The sequence below is a fragment of the Mauremys reevesii genome, linkage group 26 (genome assembly GCF_016161935.1).
Source record: "Mauremys reevesii isolate NIE-2019 linkage group 26, ASM1616193v1, whole genome shotgun sequence".
Lineage (NCBI taxonomy): Eukaryota > Metazoa > Chordata > Testudines > Geoemydidae > Mauremys > Mauremys reevesii.
Window position 1 is genome coordinate 1,579,151 of NC_052648.1, and position 21,600 is coordinate 1,600,750.

The 21,600-nt window shown below is 65.0% G+C and overlaps 1 protein-coding gene across 4 annotated transcripts in view; it reads left to right on the forward strand.

The window, feature by feature from the left end:
• The first annotated feature begins 10,476 nt into the window (after nucleotides 1–10,476).
• SSBP4 (single stranded DNA binding protein 4) overlaps nucleotides 10,477–21,600 on the forward strand; it is a 47,707-nt gene continuing 36,583 nt past the window's right edge. For 2 of the 4 annotated variants that reach the window (XM_039515853.1, XM_039515856.1), the window contains exons 1-2: nucleotides 10,628–10,683; nucleotides 20,656–20,728. In XM_039515853.1, the coding sequence (XP_039371787.1) occupies nucleotides 10,628–10,683; nucleotides 20,656–20,728 (129 nt within the window). Of the gene's footprint in view, nucleotides 10,684–20,655; nucleotides 20,729–21,600 lie in introns of all 4 variants that reach the window. The other 2 variants (XM_039515857.1, XM_039515854.1) reach the window with 2 other exon arrangements.

Consider the following 21,600-nt stretch of genomic DNA (forward strand, 5'->3'; position numbering starts at 1 on the left):
TCCCCCACAGACACCACCTGGGGCCATTGAGCTAGGGACCCTCTAGCCATTTCCTTCCAGCCCCCTGCTCCCTTTGGCCCTCGTTTGCTCCCGCCCCGATGTGCCGACTGGCCCATCCGCACACTTCTGCATTAGGAGCAGCCCCTGGATGCTGCTGCACTCACCCCCCTCTCCGGGGGGAGCCAGCACCGTGATTCCCACCCCGTTCACTCTCCTCCCCCACTCGTTCCACGTGCTCTGGAGGGGAGAAACCGGCGTGTGTGGCAGAGTCTGCGTAGGCAGCCAAGCGGCAGCTGAGCAAGGCAGGGGGCTGCGCGCAGGAGCATTGCTACACGCAGGCTGTAATTACCGCTAATTGCCTAAGTGCAACAGAAAAATGAGAACCCAAACAAAGCCCAGGCGGAGCGGGATGGGGCAGGCACAGCCAGCGACGCTGGGCTGGTGGGGACAGTGGGGCAGGTCCTCCAGCACCGTGCTGGTACATGGCTCCTGGCCACCTGCCCATGCTGGGATGTGCCTCTGGGGCCAATCCCGCTCCCCTGCTCTGCTGGCACAGATGGATTTGGCCTTGCAGCGCCCCTGGGGGAGGGAAACTGAGGCATGTGGCGCTGGCATGACCTCCAGAGCTCACAGAATAAGCTAGCGGCACAGCTGGGAATGGAACCCAGGAGTCCTGACCTCCCCCACCCTCCCGGTCCTCTGATCTGATTGCCAGAGCATGTCTCCACACATTCCCTTTGGGGGAGGAACCCCCAGCTGATCCTGCCCCAGGAGCAGGATGGAGCAGGACCCCTGCCCTGCATTTGTCTGTGCCAGTGGCTCTTCTTCCAGAGCTCGGGCAGCTGCACAGAGCCCCCACCCCTTCTCTGAGATTCTGTGAGGGACCCAGGATCCCCCAAAGTCGCCTGGGCTTTCAGGTTGCTCCCCAGTGTGGTGCCACAGAATGTGCTGCTCCCACCCCCCCCAGGATGGACCCAGTCGCCAGAACGCCCCCCCCCCAGCTCTGCGGGCCCCCTGCAGACAGAGCTGGGATCTGGGGTGATGGGGTAACCCCCCCCATGCAGCGGGGGCTGGGCAGTGACAGCCACACGCTGTTCTACAGGGATGACTGTGGCACTGCAGCAGCTGCCCTGACAAGAGTCCCGGGCGGCCAGTGCCAGGCCGGGCATTGCTGGGCCTGGTGCTGAGGCAGCCCCTGGGCCTGGCTTCTGTTTGTTCAGATTCTGATGGTTCATTTCTCAACCTTGCCTTGATGTGGAGCGACGTCTCTCCCCAGCCAGCGTAGTGTCCAGCTCTGCCAGCCAGGGCCAGGCCCTGTGCAGTCTGCCAGACAGCACACTCCTGGCCCCCGTCCCTGCCCAATGCCCCGGTTCTCCCCCCAGGCCCGTCTTGCTCCTCGAGGCCTGTCCTGCATCAGCCACACCCCACCGGCGTGGCTCGTATCAGCACTTGGACACCACGGTGACGGACACTTCAGGAACACGAGAGAGGCCCCTTCCCGGCTCTGAGCGGGTGCTGCACACTCCATGGCTGGGCCTGTCAGCTCAGGGCACCATGCTGGTCCCCTGGCAAGGGGGAGAGAGGGGATGATCACGTCCATCAGCTGCAGGGACCACCCACCCCAGCCAGGCCGTCAGACTCGCCACGTCTGTGCCGGACATAGCCTGGCAGCCAAGACCCCAGCCAGCACCTGAGGGCTCCTGGGCAATGGGGCCTGGCTGAGCCGGCTGGAGCCGTGTGGAGCAGCCCTGGGCTGGGAGCCTCGTCCGGTGGGTTGGGTCCCCAAAGGACACAGTCCCTGGAGCCAGACTGTGGCACTTTGCAGAGGTGGCACATCCGGGGACTGACAGCCATGGCCTGGGACTCTTGGCTGAGCATGGAGGGCACGAGGGGCACAGACCCTCTGTCTCCCACTGACCAGGGGCAGCTCCCATCCCTGACACGTCCCCATTCACCTCCAGCAGGGATCCCCCTCTGGGCTGCAGAGGGCAGGGGAGGGGAGAAAGGCAGGCATGAGACATCCCATAATGCCCAGGCATGTGTCCGATTGCCCCAATGACAGTTGGTGTAACTGACCCTGGGCCAGCTCCGTGGGTTCGATGGGTCCAGCCAGACCCGCCAGCGCTGGGCCCTCGCGTGTGCAGACGTGTGCGGGCATGTGCCTTGGCGCAGCTGCAGCACTGGGTGACAGATACCGTCTCAAATACAGATTTAGAAGCATAAATCATATTGCGGAGGAATATCTGCCTGCAGCTCATCAGCGCCTGGCGCCAGGCCAGTAACTGAGCTGCACACCTGGGGGTGCATGGAGCATGTGCGCGAGGCGAGAGCGAGGTCATGCACCGTTCAGCCACTGCTTAAGCTGCAATGAAAAGGGATGAAGACACCCCAGCTAAAACACTCCCAGCACCACCCAGAGGGGCGCGTTCCTGGGGGAAGGCGGCCAGGAAGCCTCCCCACTCTCCTCCCTCCTCTGGTTCACATGCAGGGAGCTGGCCGGGGAGCCCAGCTGCAGGCCCAGCTCCCGGGAGCCCGCAGGGCAGGTGGTCTGGGAACCCGGGAGCGCTAAATGCTCAGTGAGAGTGAGGGTGGGAACAGCCCCCGGGGGGCAGGTGTACAGACCAGTAGCTTCCAGAACCGACACAAGGTGGCGCTCTGGCTCCTCGAGAATCCAGCCGCCTGCCTGTTATTCTGCCCTCGAAGGCAGTGGGCGAGGGGCGTCACTGGGCACGGTGGGGCAGGCAAGGGGCATTGGCGGGTGCGTCACAGGTGGGCGATGGGCGTTGGTGGGGGCATCAGCAGGCATGGCGGGGGAGGCCTAGGCACTGCTCTCTCCATCCTGCTGTAGACAGGGCCGGCTCCAGACCCCAGCGCGCCAAGCACGCGCGTGGGGCGGCATTTCAATGGGAGGGCGGCAGGCGGGGCCGGCGGACCTCCCGCAGGCATGACTGCGGACGCTCCACCGTAGGCGCGGGACCAGCGGCACGTCTGCGGGAGGTCCCGCGAAGGTGTGGGACCGGCGCCCGGCAGCGCACAGCCCTGCTTGGGGCAGCGGAATTCGTAGAGCCGCCCCTGGCTGTAGACATGGCTCGGTGGGAGATTTTGGGCCCCTCGCCCGCCTGGTGGGGCCGTGCAAACACGTTGACAGGTGTTGGGGGGGGCGATTAACCCCGTCAGTGCCAGCATGCTCTGTGCAGTGGGGGGCAGCATACTGTGCTGTACCCTGCAGAGGGCAGGTGGAGCTTGGGGGCTGGGCACAGAGCAGCCAACATGATGCACAGAATGGGGGGGCACCATGCCCTTGCCAGCCCCCTCCCCGCTAGTGGCCTGGGGAGAGTGGCGGTCACTGAGGAGGCGTTCGGGGACCCGTCAGCCTGACAGCAGACAGGTGCTGAGTCACCAGCTGATGCTGAGCAATAGGCAGCAACCTCCCGGTGCCCAGCCAGAGCTCTCCTGCCCCCCCAGCCCCTCCCACGCAACGTCCCCACAGCTCCAGCCCCATCACAGCCCCTGGCCTTCACACTGACCTCAGCTGGCTGCCAGCCCCAGCGCCCGCCTCCTCCAGCCCCCCGCTGGGGGTCCCGCCCTTCCCTGCCCACACTGCCCCCTGCTCCCTACGCTCTGCAAGGTCAAGGCCTGAGAACAGGAGCCTCCTGCGCCAGCTGCCAAGTGCCCTCACCCATGTGCCCTCAGCGCAGCCGAGCAGCCCAAATGCAGGGGGCTCCCGGAGGGGGCCGTGCCCCACAGGGCAGGTCACACTCCTGCGGGCAGGGCTGCGACGGGCTGTCCAAACCCTGCGCTGACCAGGACGGGGTTATGGAGCGGCCAGGGGCTCACCCCCCACTCCTCACTGCGCCTGTGCTCGGGGGGTGGTGGCCATAGACAGAGGGAAGCCCAGGCGGTGCGGCTGGCTGGGGGCGGGGGGCAGACAGGCTGCTCTTAGTGGGGCCAGGAGCTGTCTAGGGACTTGGGCCAGCCCAGAGTGGGGGCTAGGCCTGGGGCTTTGGTTTGACTGCAGCCCAGGCACTGAGTCACGCCGGGGCAGTGGGCTCCGGCCTGCTGGAAAAGGAGCTAGAGGCGCAGCCAGGCTGGGCCAAGGATTCCCTCACTTTATCCTTCTGTTGTCATTGGCCCGTCACCTGGGCAAGGGCTGAGCTCACTGGGCCGACAATGACAACCAGGAGTCCGGTGGCAGCTTAAAGACTAACAGATTTATTTGGGCATAAGCTTTCGTGGGTAAAAAACCCACTTCTTCAGATGCATCAGATGGGCTGACAATGTGGGGAAACTGAGGCAGAGCTGCCAGGAGGGTGGCACCTCTGTTACCAGAGGACACAACAGAAGACAGCTCAGACCAGGTGGCCACAGCGGTCCCTTCTGGCCAGAGCACCTATGAATCCGACTCCCCTGGGTGGGGCACTGCAGCCTGGCCAGGATCACGACTGCTGCACAGTTCACTGTCACACAGCACCAGTGCTGTCCCCAGGCTGAAGATGCTGGATGGGAAGATGGGCCATGGCTCTCCCCCTTTCCCCATCACCCTGGTGCAGAGAAGAAAGCAGGAGTGTGCACGGGGGGGGGGGGGAGGTTACTCGGTCTTTAAACCAATTCTCTGAGCTTTCTACATGGCAACTTGGCCAGGAAATCTCTTCTTAGGGGGGGTATTTTTCTTGCTGGTGTATCAGCGAAGGGGCTGTGTTTTCGTAGGGTTTGTACATGCCATGTTTATTATTGCAGGTTGTGTGTGGCTACGGGGTTGCACCCACAGGTTGCTGGGGGGCTGCTGATGCACTGGGCTGACAGAAGGTCGCTGGTGCCTGCTGGGCCGGTTGTGCTGATCAGTGTGTGTGTGTGGGGGGGGGGGGGGGGCTGTGGGTCCTGGCGTGTGGCTTGCACACACAGGCTGCAGGAGCAGGCTCAGTTGCATGTTGCAGGTTGCTCCTGTGCATGGGGACGGGTTCTGCACACTGGCTAGGGGCTTGGTTGCCCTGAGCACCAGGATGAGGAAATAGCTGAAATGACTAAAAATCGGACTTTAAAGGTGCTGAAAAGTGCCGGGTAAGTTTCCAAAAAGCTCTGGTGCTTCTTTCTGTGCTGAAGGCCCATTGAAGAGTGGCTGGTGCTTGAAGCTTGGGGGGACAGAGCGGGGCCTGGAAAATCCCCTGCCTAGGGCAGCCTGGCTGATGAGCCATCAGTGCTCATCAGCCCAGGCACAAAGTCTGCTTGGCCGCCCTCCCCGGGGGATGGGAATAATGGGAAACAGAAGGTCTTTTACCGGCATGTGCAAACAAATAATGATGGATACAAACAGCGAGAGGTACATGCACACACAAACACACACACACAAACACACACACAAACACACACACACACAAACACACACACACATGCGCACACACACACACACACACACACACATGCACGCACACACACACACACACATGCGCACACACACACACACACACATGCGCACACACACACACACACACATGCGCACACACAAACACACAAACACACACACACACATGCGCGCACACACACACAAACACACACACATGTGCACACACAAACACACACATGCGCACACACACGTGCACACACAAACACACACATGCGCGCACACACACACATGTGCACACACAAACACACACACATGCGCACACACACACACACACACACACACACACACACACACGCTGCCAAGGCCAGTAGAATGCTGCAGGGCTCTGTCAGACAACAACACTTCTCTTCTCTGTGTGCGTAACAGCCGCAGCAGCAGGTTCTGACGTCCTGCTCCCCTGTTCTTTATCAGTTCGTGGGAACAGGATCTCTGCTTCTCCATGAGTCACCCGCTCCCACTGCTCATTCCTCTCCGATGACCTCACCCGGTGACATCATCACTGGCGCGGCGATGTCACCGAGAGCATTGGAACAAGGGGGCAGCTGGAAAGCTCTTCGGAGCCCCGAGGCCCTGGTTGCACAGAACACGGGGAAGAGGAATGTGCCAGACCCAGCAGCCCGGTTCTGGGAAGGCAGAAGAGTTTCTAAATCAAACGTGCTTCTGAGTTCGATTTGAACAGGCTCACAAGGCACCTCAGCAGGGGCGGAGCTGCCCACGGAGTCTCGTGGGGGACTGAAAGGAGAAGGCTCAGGGGCCCATGCAGAGAGCTGAACCCAGCCGTGCTGACCTGCCCTCTGCATGAATCGGGCCCTTCGTTCCCCGGGGCCCCTCCCGCAGGGATTGCAAACGTGGGTTCTGCGTGAAGCATTGTTGCCGTTCGCTGGCAAAGCTGGCCCAGAATGGCTAGTTCGGCAGGATATTAATCCTGTGTTACTGCAGTGAACAATCATCCCCCCGTATGCATCTTTCATTGCGGTTTATGAATGGGGAGGAGAAAAGGAAATCACCCTTTCTTTCCTTGGTTCTTCCCATGTCCAAACACACCGGGCCGGCAGGGGGGACCCCGCCCAGCTGACTGAAAGGAGAGTCGCTGGGCTCTCGGGGAAATCTCGCCCCGGTATAACTGTGGAACTCCACGGAGTTACTGAGAGCCAAACTGGGCCCTTAGCTTTGGGGTGGGGGGCAGCCCCTCCCCCAGGGACAGCGCCACCCTGGGCATCTTCAGCCCTGGGGTCACCATCCCTCTCCAGTGCTTCCTCAGCCCTTCTGCACCAGCCTGTCTCAGCTCCAGGGCCAAAGCTGTCTGCAGAGCGCAGGAGACAGCTCCAAGCCCAGTCAGGCCTCTCGAATGGCTGTGGCTTCCTCCCCACCACTCAGTTCCATGGACCCCCCCAGCCACGGAACTGGGGGGGGTTCCCCGGCTCTGCTCTCCTGCCGGCCAGCAGCAGCTCACTGACTTCAGCAGAGCGGCTCTGGATTTCCCAATGGAACAGAGCAGGGCCGGGTGCCCAGGGATGGGCAGGCAGCGCCAGCACAGCTTGCCTGACCCAGGGTTTAGAGACGGGCAGGGGCTAGTGGTCAGATCACAGGCCCGGGCCCCAGACACTCCTGGGCGTTCACCAGAGCTGCCCAGCATGCGGTTCCCTTGCACCGCGGAGGTTTGTCAACGCTGGATCGTTTCACGGCAACGTCGTGATTTGGGGGAACGTGCAGGGCTCTAAGCTGAGCCGAGATGGGGCCAAGCCCAGCCCAGCGCCGCTGCCGACTCCCCAAGCTGCTGAGCTCCAGGCAGCCCCACTGCAGAGGGAGGTTTGGGTCACACGGCTCTAGTCCCCCCTCCCCCTCGTTCTGGGGGAGTGGGTCAGGCCCAGGTTTCTGCCCAACCCTGCTCCAAAAATCCAGCACCAGGGAAAAACCAAGAGACTCCAGCCTCATTCTGGGGCTTGTGCAGAAGAACCCCAGTGCATGAGCGCCCCCTCCTGGCCCTGCAGCAGCCGTGACAGGGCCACTCCGCGCCATGGCTTCCCCGCGCTCCTTTAAACCTCCTCTGCTCATTCTCACAAAGCCCTGGGCAGCGTCACCCCAGCACCTCTGTCTTTAGGGGCTTGGCTTGTGGCTGAGCCAGTCAGCTCCCCCGTGGGATTTCAGGGCTGCAGGACGCTCCTCTCTTGCTGGGGGGCTGCTTGCAGCATGAGGGCTGCACCGGGCAGTTTTCCAAGCAGCCACGGGCTCGAAGGGCTCGGGGGGGGGGGGGGTGTTGAACTTGTGGCATCTGATTACAAAGTGCTCATTGCCCGGGCCCCAGTGATCAATTCAGCAGAATCAGGGTTGGAAGGGCAGGGAGCTGGAACCTCAGCCAGGTAGGGGCGAGGCCTGTGCCCCCTCCATCTTCGGGGCAGCCAGGCCAGCACCAGGTTCCCGTGTGCAATTCACCAAGAGAGAGCCCGGGGTGGGGGTGGGGAATGAGTGGGCATCTGCTGCACAGCGTGGGGTGGGAGTGGTTGGCTTGGGGCTGGAGCCACTCGCGGGGGAACGGGAACCGTCGCCTCCCCTGCTGACAGCCTGCTGGCACCCAGGCACCGAGCTCACGAGCCCCCTGAATGGGCAGCCCCTGGCACAGCAACAGAGACGTTGTATCCCAGTGCCGAGACGCTGGGGCGACGGGGCAGCACAAGAGCCCAGATAGAATTGCCCCTCCCCCATCTCCCTGGGGATCCTGTTCTGCCCCGTCCCCAGGGGAGATGGGGATCCCGCTCTGCCCACGGAGAAGTGCTCTGACTTTCCACACAATGCGCCCCGGGCCCCGCTCAGCGTCTCCTCCCCTCCATCCTCCTCTAGTGGGGCCTGGGCCACAGGGAGGCTGATGAGCCGGCCGCAGCCTTGGCTGGGCCCTTAGCTCCGGGCTGCTGGCAACCTACTCGGGGCATGAGGTGCCATGTGCCAAAACTCCCAGTGTCAGCTGTGAGGCCCCGGAGTGTGGCCTCTCTTCTGATTCCCAGCCTGTGAATGCAACTCGGCCTCCCGAGAGGGGCTGCAGGCGGACGGCGCTGGGGCTGCAGGAGGCGGCTGCTGCAGGATTTGCCTTTTCACCCACTTGGCTGCCTGGGCCCCAGCCAGAGGCCAAGCAGCGCGGCTGCTGGAGGTGCAGTCTGGCTGCTGGACAGGGACGACTGGCCTGGACACAGCCTGCGGGGTTCAGTGGTGACTAACCCTGCGTGCAGGGGACTTTGAAACACAGCCCCTTGGCACATCTGTTCCCAGCAAGCGGTTTCCACGATATTCGGAGAGTCCAAAATCTCTCCCAGCCGGGCTCCCTGCACCCCGAGGAGGGGCAGCGTTCCTCTCGGCCGGGCCTCCTGTCCTGTCCAGGGCAGCCCTGGACCTGTGCACTCCCCTGCGTTAGCACCCAGATGTGCCAGTCACATAGGAAGCAGAACCAGACTAGCAGTTTCTTCTTCCTTCGAAGCCAGAGCCGCTAGACCCAGCAACCTGTGCACACAGGAGCTGCTGGGTGAAAATACCCATGGGGCATCTCCAGGGAAAGTGGAAACAATGAAGGAACTTCCTTCCAAGAGGGTATTCACCCACGAAAGCTCATGCTCCAATACGTCTGTTAGTCTATAAGGTGCCACAGGACTCTGTCGCTTATTACAGATCCAGACTAACACGACGACCCCTCTGATCCTTCCCAGCCTAGCTGGTCCTGAAATGGTTTCCCAGTATGAGGGACAAACAGCAAGAAGGGGTTTGGCAGAACGCAGTGTCCAGGGCTGGCAGTGGGAGCACTGGGCGTGCTGGGTGAGGTGCTGGCAGGGGTGTGCTGGGTGCAGGTTGCTGGGCACTGGCAGGGGGTGCTGGGTGCAGGCAGGGGGTGCTGGGTGCAGGTTGCTGGGCACTGGCAGGGGGTGCTGGGTGCAGGCAGGGGGTGCTGGGTGCAGGTTGCTGGGTGCTGGCAGGGGGTGCTGGGTGCAGGGTGCTGGCAGGGGGTGCTGGGTGCAGGCAGGGGGTGCTGGGTGCAGGGTGCTGGGTGCTGGCAGGGGGGTGCAGGGTGCAGGCAGGGGTGCAGGGTGCAGGCAGGGGGTGCTGGGTGCAGGTTGCTGGGTGCTGGCACGGGGGTGCTGGGTGCAGGTTGCTGGGTGCTGGCAGGGGTGCTGGGTGCAGGTTGCTGGGTGCTGGCAGGGGTGCTGGGTGCAGGGTGCTGGCAGGGGGTGCTGGGTGCAGGCAGGGGGTGCTGGGTGCAGGTTTCTGGGTGCTGGCAGGGGCGCTGGGTGCAGGGTGCTGGCAGGGGGTGCTGGGTGCAGGCAGGGGTGCTGGGTGCAGGTTGCTGGGTGCTGGCAGGGGTGCTGGGTGCTGGCAGGGGGTGCTGGGTGCAGGTTGCTGGGTGCTGGCAGGGGGTGCTGGGTGCAGGGTGCTGGCAGGGGGTGCTGGGTGCAGGCAGGGGGACGCTGGGTGCAGGTTTCTGGGTGCTGGCAGGGGGGCGCTGGGTGCAGGGTGCTGGCAGGGGGTGCTGGGTGCAGGCAGGGGGTGCTGGGTGCAGGGTTCGGGGTGCTGGCAGGGGGGTGCTGGGTGCAGGGTGCTGGCAGGGGGTGCTGGGTGCAGGCAGGGGGTGCTGGGTGCAGGTTGCTGGGTGCTGGCAGGGGGTGCTGGGTGCAGGGTGCTGGGTGCTGGCAGGGGGGCGCTGGGTGCAGGGTGCAGGCAGGGGGACGCTGGGTGCAGGGTGCTGGCAGGGGGTGCTGGGTGCAGGGTGCTGGCAGGGGGGTGCTGTGGTGGGCACTGGGTGCTGGTGACACTATGCTTGGCTGCCCATGTTAGCCCTGGGTAGAGTCTGAAGGAAGCACATGTCAGCGTGGTGCGGGTGAATGGGGGTGATCGAGGGGGGCGCCAGGCCTGTGGGTGTCACGGTGGGGTGTGCACCAGGCGGCGGGAGTGTGCGCGAGTGCAGAACCTCCCGCTCCAGCCCCGGCGTTGCCCTTTTAAGAGCTGAGCCGGGGCGGGGGAGGTGGCGCCGTTCCTGGAACAGCCAACAGAAAAGAGAGAGAGCGCGCGAGGGCGAGCGAGCCCTCCCTGCCCGGTGCCTGCGCGGCGGTTTCAAGCTCCCCCGCCCGAGCGCCGCTGCCGGGTTTGCGGCCGCTGCTCCGGGCCGGGGCCGGCGGGGTGGCCGTGGCGATGGGGCGCTGCGCCGGCCGCGCTCGCTGACGGGCGTGCACAGGCGAACCCGGCCGCAGCATGTACGCCAAGGGGAAGGGCTCCGCCGTGCCCTCGGACAGCCAGGCCCGGGAGAAGTGAGTCCGCCGGACCCGGCGTGGGCCGGCAGCGGGGGGCCGCGTGGGTCCCGTTCCCCCCTCCCCGGGGGGCTCCACGCGGGAAGTTTGCCGGGCGGGGCGGGTCGGGCCGGAGTGGGGCGCCCGCACATGGGGGCGCAGCCGGCAGCCCCCGCTCCGCTCCGCTCCGCCCGGGCTGGGGGCGGCGTGTGGCCCCCGGCGGGGCCGGGCCCGGGGCAGCGGGTGGGGGGCGAGGGCTTTGCACCGCCGCGGACGGGGAAACTCGGGGGCTGCAGCCGGCTCGGAGCGTCTCAACTTCGCGCCGCCAACTTTGCGCTCTTGGGGAGGCGCCGGGGCTGCGCGGGGGCCGCCCGGCGGGGGAGCAGAGCCGGGGGCCGGAGCCGGGCGGTTCCTGCGGCGACTCGTCTCGGGGGCTGAGGGTGCCCGATGCGCGCTGGGCGGCTCTGAACGGGGCCGGAGAGCGGCTCCGCTGGCCCGGGGACGCGGCGCCCGGCCCGGAGCCAGGCGCGGGGCTGCGAACGGCCGCCCCTTGGGTGACTTCCGCGGCTCGGCTCCCCGGGCCCCCCCGCGAGGAGCGCCTGGCCCCGGCCGGGCTGTGCCCGGGGTCTCCGGGAGCGGGGCGGGGGGTGTCAGGAGACGGTCCCGCAATTCGCTGCCGGCCGGGGCTGAGGGCCAGGCGGGGCCCCCTGTGCTGCTGCTGGTAGCAGGTGCTGATCCTGTCGGGGTCCCGCAGGAGCCAGTCCCAGCCCTGCTGGGATCTGGGCAAAGGGTCCTGACCCGGAGGAACCCGCTGCTCTGCCCTTCTCAGCCCGCCTGGCCGCGTGAGGCAGCCGGTTGCCCTGTGCCCCCTCCTGTGGCTGGGCACATGTCCAGCGGGGGTGCAGGGCAGTGGGGGGTGCTGAGTGTGACGGGGGTAAGAGGTGCCAGCTTAGCGGGTGTTGGGTCTGGGGGAGGGGCTAGGTTCGTGCAATGCCTCACCATGTGCAAACAGATTTTTCCCCTGGGGGGGCAGTTACTCTGTGGAGAGCCCTGCCCCCCCCCCCGCCTCTGCCCGGGGCAGCCCCCGGTGGGGGCTTTGCGTCCCTGCCGAGGCCGGCCCATCACGGCCCTCGTGCGCTGGCTGGAACGGGCCCTTGGGCTCAGTGCACAGCCGGCGCCGGTGTGTTCGCTGTCAGGCAGACGTGGGATCCCGCAGGGAGCGGAGGCTGAACCTCTTCCTACCGAGACTGGCACTTGGACCAGAGAGCGAAAGGAACCAGCCAGAGACCCTGGAGGGGATTGGTAGCCCCCTCCCCCCACAAGCCTGGCCCTTTCGGGGGGACTTGGGGTATTGTTTCAGCTACGGAAGGAAGACAATGCAGCCTTGGGACCAGACGGCCGCTCGGTGCCTGCCCCTGCCCCTGCCGCTTTCCGGGGTTGGTGGGCGACAGTCGGGAGCACAGGGGTTCCCGTAGGATGAGGCCTGTCTCCGCCAGTGGCTCTGTGTGTGTCTGATCCAGAGGCCGGAGGCCCATTGGCTGCTGCTGTGATGGGGCCAGGAAGGCTGCGGGTGCTGGGACGGGGGGACACGCGGCTGGAGCGTTTGCTTTAGGAAACGCTGGGGCTGCTTTAGGAGCAGGGAAAAGGCTGGACGAGGGAACCCCAGGGCCGAGCTGCCCCCCCCCCCCCGCGGTGCCAGGGCAGGTGCTGGCATTAGAACGGAGTTCGGACAGTTCCCCTCCCTTTGATTCTGGGGCTGTCCTGGCTCAGAGCCTCACCTCTCCTGGGGGCACAGAGAGCAGAGCAGGCAGGGGAGCTGCCAGGGTGAGCCGGGGCGGCTGTGTGGGCCCTGGGGTGCCAGACTGGGCCCGGGCTGAGTCACTCGCGTGAGCCAGACGCTCGACCTGCCTTTGGCGCCAGTTGGTCCCGTTGAGGCAGCCGCGCTGACTCGGGATCCAGGTGAGCAGCATCTTAGCGGCTGCTGCGCTGTCACTCGCTCATTCATAAAAGCGGCTCCTTGAGAGCCGGGGACGCGCCTCCTACAAACACAGCAGTCAGCGGGGGGCTCTTTGCCTGTGCGCGTCTGTCCGTCCGTCCGCCTGCCCTGCGCGTGTCCGTTTGTCACCACCTCTCCCTGGCGGGTCAGTGCAAGACCCTGTTCTGCTCCCTTTCCCCAGGCGATGCCGGGCCAGGGGGACCAGCCCCAGCCGGGCCCCATTGAAATGTCCCTGGCGTGGATCTGGAGCCCAGGGGAGAGGGTCTGTCCCATGACGTGACCGTTCTGGGGGGTGGGGGGATTGCAGGCTGGCTCAGCGGTGCTGGGGGTTGTGAGATGCGGGGGCCCAACTGGCTGGGGGGAGGGAATGGCTAGAAGAGTCAGTGACCTGCCCAGGAGCCGCAGGGCCTGCGGTTCCAGACCCCGGCCGGGTTTAGTAACTCGGGCGGGCGGGAGGGGGTGGGGCAGTCAGTGCACCCGGCTGGCTGGGCTCCACACGGGGTGACTGCATTGGAGTCAGTGCAGCTACTCGAGCAAGTTGACTCACTGCAGGATTGGGGCCATGGTCTTTCTCTCAGGGGGGAGGGCCTGCACCCCCCCCCAATTTGCTGGCTGGGAGCCCTGGTCTTCTCATCTCTGGGCTGGAGTTCAGAGCTGGCTGGGTTTGTGTGGCTCATGCCAGCTGCTTCCAGGCTCCCGGACAGGGGCATCTGGGCCCGCTCTCCCCCATCCCCCAGTGCAGTGCAGTGCCCCTGCTGTGTCTGCGCTGGCGCTGCCAGTGCTTCCTGCCTGCCTGGTGAGGACAGCTGGTGCTACTAGGTTAGGTCAGCCTGGCCCCGTGGGCACCTGGCTTGGGCAGAGCTGGGAGCTGCTGCTGCAGAGGAGGAGGATGAGGAGAGAGATGTCAGAGGTTTGGACTGAACCTGGGGGAGATGCCAGGGGCTTTGGGTGTCATCTATCACCCTTCTGCTTTCCCTGGTGTGGCAGGAGGAGAGTGAAGATCTGGGGGGAGGAGGCTGGAAGGAGGCAGGAGCGGGTGGGGTTAGGGTTAGTCCGTGGGGAGTGCTGCCCGTAGGGGGCCAGTCCCAGTCCCAGCCAGGCCCTGTGGTGACACTCACCAGCGATTGTTCCTGTTGTTTTCTGGGCTCGGTTGGGGATGACTGAGAAGCTGGGATCTCAGCTCGGACTCACTGGCATTGGTTTTCCTCCAACACGTGTGCACATAAGTTTGTTGTTGTAGGGTTGCCAGTAAGGGCTGAGCCTGCATGCACTTCTTTGTTGTTGTAGCTGTCATAGGGGGACTGGCCCTTTAAGGAGGACCAGGCCAGTGCACCTGTGACTGAGCATCTGTCTCCCAGCTGAGCTCTAAAGGGGGCACCTGATCCCGGGAGGCCAGGGCCAAGCAGGCGTGGCAGAGGTGAGGGGGACCAGGGAGCTGTTGGGGAGACTGCGGAGTGAAGAATACGGTCAGTGAGGCCAGGCCGGAGCCGGGGAACCTCTGGGGAGTTGCAGGAGCTTGTGCAGCAGCTCCTGGGAACGGAGGTGATCGCGCCTGGCTGCGGGAAGCCAAGCCTGAAACGGTGGATCCGGGGCAGGGCTCCCTGGTGAATGGAGCCCGGTGGGGATGAAGCCCCCTTGCAGCAGGCCAGAGTGGGAGGCGCAGGGAGGAGCCCAGGGGATAGGGGTTGGTGCTGGAGGGAGGATCCAGAGCAGGGAGTAGGACTTGCAGCGGGCAGGCCTGGCTGAGTGGGACTGCAGGGAGCCCTGGCCTGGGGCTGGAGATGGGGCCGGGGGGAATTGAACCTGGGAGCTCTCAGGTGGACGTCCTGGAGCAGGGGCAGAGAGGCTGGCAGGCACCAGCTAGACATGGACCCTTGGGAGGCTGAGCTCGAAGGGAGGCCCCGGAGGGCGCATGGCAGCCCGCGGGGATTCGCTGCACGCGGGGGAGTGGGGACGACTGGCTTTGCCATGCGGGTTCTGTGGGTCAGCTCGGGCCTTTGGGCTTCCCTGTGTTGGTGGGTTGCTGCAGGGAGCCCTGGGCTGTTGGCTTTGGGGTCGTTAGTTTTGCTTTAAGGAAAACTTTGCATTGGAGTGTTGGCACGAACACCTGCCAGCGAGCCGAACCCTGCCAGGAGATACAGGGCCAAGCCCCAGCCTTGCCTGGGGGAGGCGCTGCTCTCTGGAGTAGCAGGAGCAGGGAAGAGCCATGCTGGGGGGGAAGCTGGGGGGTGGGTGGGGGTTGTGCCACCATCCAAGATCTCTTGGATACCCCAGAGCATCACTCTGGAAATCTGCCCCATATAGACTGTCTGGGACCCTCCTGCCCTCACCAGCCCGGGTCGTTTTAGTCTGCATCCCCTCATGTGCCAGCCAGCCCCCTCCTGCAGCCTTCCCTCTATGCAGAGGATGAGTGGGGTGGGAGAGTGGGGGGGCTGCCTTCCTGGGAGGGGGCGCCTGCTCAGAAGATGGGGGAGGGGGGCAGTGGCAGCAGCACTTTCTCCAGTAACTTCTCCCATGTGTCTCCTAGAGAGTTTGGCCTTTCGCGGAGTGAAGTGGGAGAGAGCGGGGAGCTCGGTGCCCATGGCTCCTTCGGCCCTGGGACTCTGCCCTGGCAGCCCGCCAAGGTGCCTGTTCACTTTCGATGGGAGGCCAGTCGGGTGCCTCCTGTCCTGTTAGTGCGTCCCTGGTGCCGGGCGCAGGGTCTGGGTCGGAGGGTGCTGCCAGCTGCAGGCCTGGTTGGAGATGTGGTTTGCATTGATTCTCTCCTCTGCAGCAAGAGGCTGCCATGAGAGAGCCCAGAGCAGTAGGGCCTGCCCGTCGCTGGGGGGGGCAGTGCGCCTGTCCCCGTGCCCGGGGGGGCTGAGGTAACTGCAGCTGTGGAGCTGCTGATGTCAGACCGGCAGAGGTGGGGAATGGAGCCAGCCCCGGGGTCTGCAGGGGTTTGTCCTTTCCCGGCTGCTGCTTCGGGAGGGGAGAAGACGACACGAGGGCCGAATTGTCTGCTGGCGTCGCTCTGCCCACTGCAGTGGGACGATGTTGGCTTGCACCAGCTGAGGATCTGGCCCTGGGAAGCAGGGGCTAGAGACTTTTCCCTTTCAATGTCTCGAAGTGCGGAGTGGTGTTATCTGCAGGGCCTTGCCCAGAGTACTATGTGCGGCACAAACACGGAGAAAAAGGACCGGCCTGCCCTGAGTCTAGAGAAAACGCTTCGAATTGGGCTGCTGCAGATCGTGCCTCCCCGCCACCAGACGTCTATCCTGGCGCCCATCACCATAGTATCTGGGCTCCTTCCATGTCCAGAGCTGTAGCCGCGTCCCCAGTGGGCTCCGTGGAGTGTCTGAGCCCTGTCCCTTCTGGGGAGGTTTGCGACTGGCTGGCTGCTGTCAGAGGCTCTGTGTCCGGGGGCTGGCTGGCGGGAAGGATGCACGTGTCCCTTGGGGGCTCCAGGAGGAAAGCTTTGCAGAGACGCTCAGGCTGCACTGGGTCCCCTCTGCTTGGGCCTCAGGTGTCAGGCTTGCTCCCGGGCTCTGTGAGCCACAGTGCCCCAGACCAGGGTCCCAGGGGTCTCTGCCGTTCAGCCCGCGGCTCCCCCAACTCCAGAGACCCAGCTCTGCCCCCAGCCTGGCCCCAGTCAGCGCTGCCTCTGCTGTTCCCCACAGGGCTCGGTCCCAGGAGCCCCTGGCTGGGGCGGGAGCCAGGCCTGAGCGTCGGGGGGGGGGGGGGGGAAGCTGCTCCTCCCAGGGAGCCAAGCAGGACATCCCCAGCCTCCCAGCTGGCTTCGAGGCCAGCACAGCCCTTGCCACCTGCACGGCTCCCGTCAGGGCCTGCCACTGCCAGCAGTCGGGGGCTGTCCCCCTGCATTGGTGGGATGGTCCCATTTCCAGCCCCCCCACCCCTCCAGGGATGCAGCTGGAGCAAGCAGGTGCCCCAGCTCCTCTGCCATCCTGGCTGTCTTTACCCTTGCACAGAGGTTGCCTCGAGCCTGGCGTTCCTGCGTTGTCTGGCTTGTTCTAATCCTCTGCCCCCCGTGGCATTAAGTCCCAGCCCTGGTAGAAGCGCGCGGTGGTGTTAACCCCCAGGGTGCTGGGCAGGAGCCGATGGAGCCGGCAGAAAGAGTGGAGATCTCCAGGCACGGCCCTCTGCCTGGGGTAACCCGGCTGGGCTGGGGCTGCTGGTGGTACCTATAATCACCGCTGCCTGGCATGCCGGGCGGGGGCCCTGGCAGGACTGCGGGAGCCTAGGGGGTCAGTGTGCAGAAAGCTCCCTCTGGTGAGAGGCTGAGCAGTGCCTGGCTGGGAGCGTCGGCTGGGCCCTGCTGTGGAGCCAGGATGGATGGACAGGGGGATTTTTGGGCAGGGCCTGACCTGGGCTGGGCTCTTCCCCTCTGGAGACCCACAGGTCATATCCTGAGCCTGGCCGGCTGCCAGCCATGACTGGGGCCGGGGGGCTGGGCTGGGCACCTGGCCGATCCCAGGAGGCTGTGCCCGGTGTCTGGTGCATCCCCAGCTAGCTGAGTGGGCAGGTGTGCCAGCGCTGCCCGGGCCATGGCTGTGTCCCACACCAAGTGGGCACTCGCTCTGCAGCGTGAGTGACCTGGGGTAATTCTCTGCTCTGGGGACGCTCCCATTTCCACCTACTCTGGGCTGCTGCTCTCCAGCCGGCCCTGCTGCTCGTGCTCCATGTGCCAGAGCAGGCCGGCCGGGCCCCTCGGGCTCCTGCCCCGATCACGCCTGGTGGGGGAGCTGGCTACTCGTGCAGAGCCGGAGTGGTTCTCTGGGTTTGTCCAGCGCTGCGCTCTTCCCCATGGCATGTCTGTGTGCCCAGCGGGGCCCTGGTTGGACCCAGCTCCTCCCGTGGTGAGGGCACCTCCCTGCCTGTGCCAGCCACCAGAAGTGTGTGGGGGGGGATGGCCGCGTCCCGTTCTGAGAGCTGTGGGGCTGAACTGCCTGGCTCCAGCCCTGGCACAGGGAAAGGCTCCTGGCTATGTGTTGGGTGGAGGTCCATTCCTGGCATGGGGGGGGCAGGTTCTGTACCCCCTGTGCCCTCCCAAGGGGCCTGTGAGGCCAGCAGGAGGCCCCTCCCCCTGTGTGTCTAGATGCCAGCCCCCCATCGAGTGCTGGTGGTGCAGGCTGGGCTGAGGGGTCTGAGCCCCCCGGTCTCATCACCCCATAGCCAGCTGCCCTTAGAACTGGTGCCCTGCCTGCTGCCCGTGGGGGCTGAATATGCCTAGGAGCAAAGCAGTGCCCCGTGAGCCTGTTGTCCTGCGCACTGGCTGCGGCCCCAGAGCTGGCTGCATCTCATGGGGATCCCGGGGAGTGGAGGGACGATGTTGCATGGGTGGGGAAGTGGCTGAGTTCCCCCCCCCCAGCTCATCCCTCTGCCCCCCGCTTTTCTCTGCTAATCCCCCCTCCTGCTCTTTCTCTGCATCGCTCCGTGGCTGGGCTGGCTGGGAACACCCCACTGGGCGGGACTCGGACACCAGGGTTTGTGGAGCTGTTGCCAGGGCAGATGAGGTTTCACTGCCTGCGGCCCCCGGGGAGCAAGCCCTGCATGGGACGCTCTGCTCCTTTATGGCTCCTGGTTTGTGTGGGAGCCGCCCTGGCTGCCTGGGGGGGGGAAGGGGGGTGGCTCTGCAGCTGTGGGCGGGGGAGGCGCTCTCAGTCCAGGGATTTAATTCTTGGTGCTCTAGGAAAGCTCCATCTGCGCCTCTCATCATCCCCCTAATGTCCTTCCCAGCCCCGCGGCTCCTCCCTGGGGCCGGAGGGTCTGGCTGCCTGGGGGAGCGAGCGGGGGTACCCTGGATTCCGGCAAGCCCAGCGCGCTGGCCCCTCTGAACCAGCTCAGCAGCTGGGCCCTGCCCGGCTCCCTGTGTAAACCCGGCAGGGCTGCGGGGGAGGGATCAGCCCCTGCTCCCAGGTGACACTTTAACACCCTGCCCTTGTGAGCCTGTGTGAACTGGCTGGTCTGGCCTGCTGGGGCCACATGCCCCCTTCCCTCCACTGCTGGGGCGCGCCGGTATGGTGAGGAGCAGGGGCCAGCGGTGAGAATGGGGGCAGCACTGGGGCAGGGGGAAGGGAGGGAACAGCCCCCAGGGAGCCAGACGAGAGGGGATGTGGGTGAGGTGCGTGGGGGGGAGCACGGTGCATGTACCTCCCGCTCCGCAAGGCCTGCTGGGCTCCCTGCTGGGGCGCGTCTCAGCCCAGCCATGCGGTGCCTTTGTCTGGGGGGCAGGCGGTGTTGACGCTTCGGATTTTCTTGCATTGTCGCGGCTTTTCAACCTGCTCAGGATGTTCTGAATAATTGATGCTTTGCGGTGCTGGCAAATGATGGGGAAGCAGGAGCCAGTGGCAGGGCTGGGCGGGCCCTATGATGGGGGGCAGGGCAGCGCCCAAGGTGTAGGGGGCTGGGCGGAGCTGCCCCACTCTCCCTGGGACAGCCCTGGCAGGAAATGCATTTCCCCTGTGGTGGCCGTGCCTTGTGCCCCAGGGGTCGTGGGGAGCACGGGGGGGGGGGGCGGCGTGGCTCGCTGTGGACTGTGCAGTGTCCCGCTGGACCCATCCCCTCCCCCAGCCAGAGCCCCCGTGCGGGCTGATCTGTTCCTGGATGCAGGCACTGGGCCGGTCAGGGCCTGTGGCAGACAGGGTGTGCCCAGGGGCAGTGAAAACCCCTCTCCCTGCAGGGAAAGCCTGGTGCCCACGGGCGCTCCCTGTGTCCCTTCCAGGGCACCGCATGGCACTGGGGGTGCCATGCTGGTTGCAGAATGAATGCCCTGACCCCCAGGTGGATCCCTGGGGCACTGCCCCTCCTGCTGCAGCTGGGGTTACCCCCTGGCTGGGTTTTTTCTGGATTTGCCAGTTGCCAGAAAAATAATTAATTTAATCTGCTGGGTTGGTGGTGGGTTTGTTTGGTTTTTGTTTTTTAATATGGGTCTAAAGATTTGCATCATCACCACTGGGGTAGCAAATGGTGACAGTTTCTGTGTCCAGCCAAAGATGCTGCAGCTTGAGATAACAGATCAAAACTGTTGCAAATACAGCAGCCGCCTGCCCACCAATGTGCCAGCTCCCCACGCGGGCGTGAGAGGGTTTGAGTCACACGAGAGTAGGGGGAGGGGTTTGCGGAGTTGGTTGGGGGTGCAGTGGGCTTGCCTTGTGGGGGGAGCGTGCGCCTGACTTTTTGCATTTCAAAAGTGGTAACCCCAGCTGCAGCCTCCCCCCATGCTCTGTGGGGCAGGAGTCAGGCACCCCTGGGGCACATGGGCTGGCACTGGTCTAGTCTGAGTCCTTTTCCCAACCCTCCCTGCTCCATGGAGCCTGGCATGATGCCAGCTGAGCTGGGCTGTCTGCTCTAGACACAGGTCCTAGCATGTCAGACTCTGCCCTGTGGGCCTGGAGGGCGTGCGGTTCCCCTTGGCTTTAGCAGGGCCCGGCAGTGATGGGCATTTGCCAGACTGACACTGTGCTTGGTTCTGTGGGGCACGAGGGTTTCCTGCCCCAGCCCGCTGTGTGGCACGGCTGTCGTGTTCCACCCCAGAGGCAGCTGCCTGACCCACCGCCTCCCCCAATGGGAGGCGCTTGCTAATGCTAGATCTGGGCCTGGGGAGGGGCCTTTGTCTGCATCCCTGTTCATGGCAAGGGGAGAAGGAAACCTCTCCCCATGGGGAATCTGGTGTTCAGGGTCTCCAGGGGGTGTCTGGAAGCATTGGCCACATACTGCCAGGGCCTGCTCCCCGCAGCCCCTGTCCTGCACGGGCAGAGCTGTGCCTGGGGGGCGGAGATAGCACAGTGGGGCTGACTGAGGCTGGCCTGGTCTGTGGAGGGAGGGGTGCCGGCCCCCCGGGGCTCAGCTCTGTGGGGCATCAGGACAGAACTAGCTGGATTCCTCCTGGGATCAAACGCTCTGGCTGGCTCGGCTCCACGGGCCTCTTGCGGGCTGGGGGGGCAGTGGTGGCTGGGGGGGGGCATTCCTGGGACTCAGGCATCTCTCGTCTCGCACAGGCTGGCGTTGTACGTGTACGAGTACCTGCTGCACGTGGGAGCCCAGAAATCTGCACAGACCTTCCTCTCGGAGGTAAGACCAGGGTGGCCTGGGCACATGCCCAGCTGCTCTCCCACTGGCTGCTAGAGCTTCCATCTCAACCCTGCTCACGTGCCAGTCCCATGTACTGGCCAGGGCCGTTTTGGCTCTGCTTGGAGCCATGGGCTGCCAGAGCTTTCGATTGGCCCTTTGTAGGGGGCAGCCCCAGGCTGGTGAGGGCCCCAGGTGCATGGCTCCCAGCCAAGGGGGGCTGGGACACAGGGTCTGCAGCTGGGGCAGGGAGAGGGAGGCCCGAGTGCGGTGGGGATGGGTCCAGCGGAGGCTGCATCACCTGGGTGCTGCCACACCTGGTTCTGTGCCACTGCAGGGCATTGGGGCAGCCCTACTGCCCCGTGCGCTGGAGTGGGGGGAGGGAAGGGCTCGAGGGCCAGGATGTTGGGGTGATTCCTCCATGTAAGGTCTTGGGGGCAAGGAGCCGGCTGAGGGGCTTCTCGGCTCTGGGGTGAAGGTGAGGGCCTGATGGAGCAAATGGAGGCTCCGCACAGCACATTGCTGAACCGGTGCCCCTTGATCCTGCCCCACAGCCCCCACTGCTCTCCTGGCTGAGGCTGGCCCAGCGCACGGGCCCTAGGGGGATGCTTGCAGGGACAGCACATCAGGGAGCTGGAGGCATGCCCGGAGCCCCGACCCCTCTCCTCCCTGACCCTACGATAACCCCTGCACTGAGTTGCCCATTGCAGGTAGCTTCCTGCGCACCATGCCCGCAGGCTGGAGCTGGGGGGCCAGCAGACAGGAACACTGCGGGGGCCAAGGCTGGAACGCTGCAGGGGTCTGTGCCTGCTGATGCTGCTGCATTTCCAGCTGGGGCCCCCCGTCCGGACACGGCTCGGGTGACCTGCCCCCTC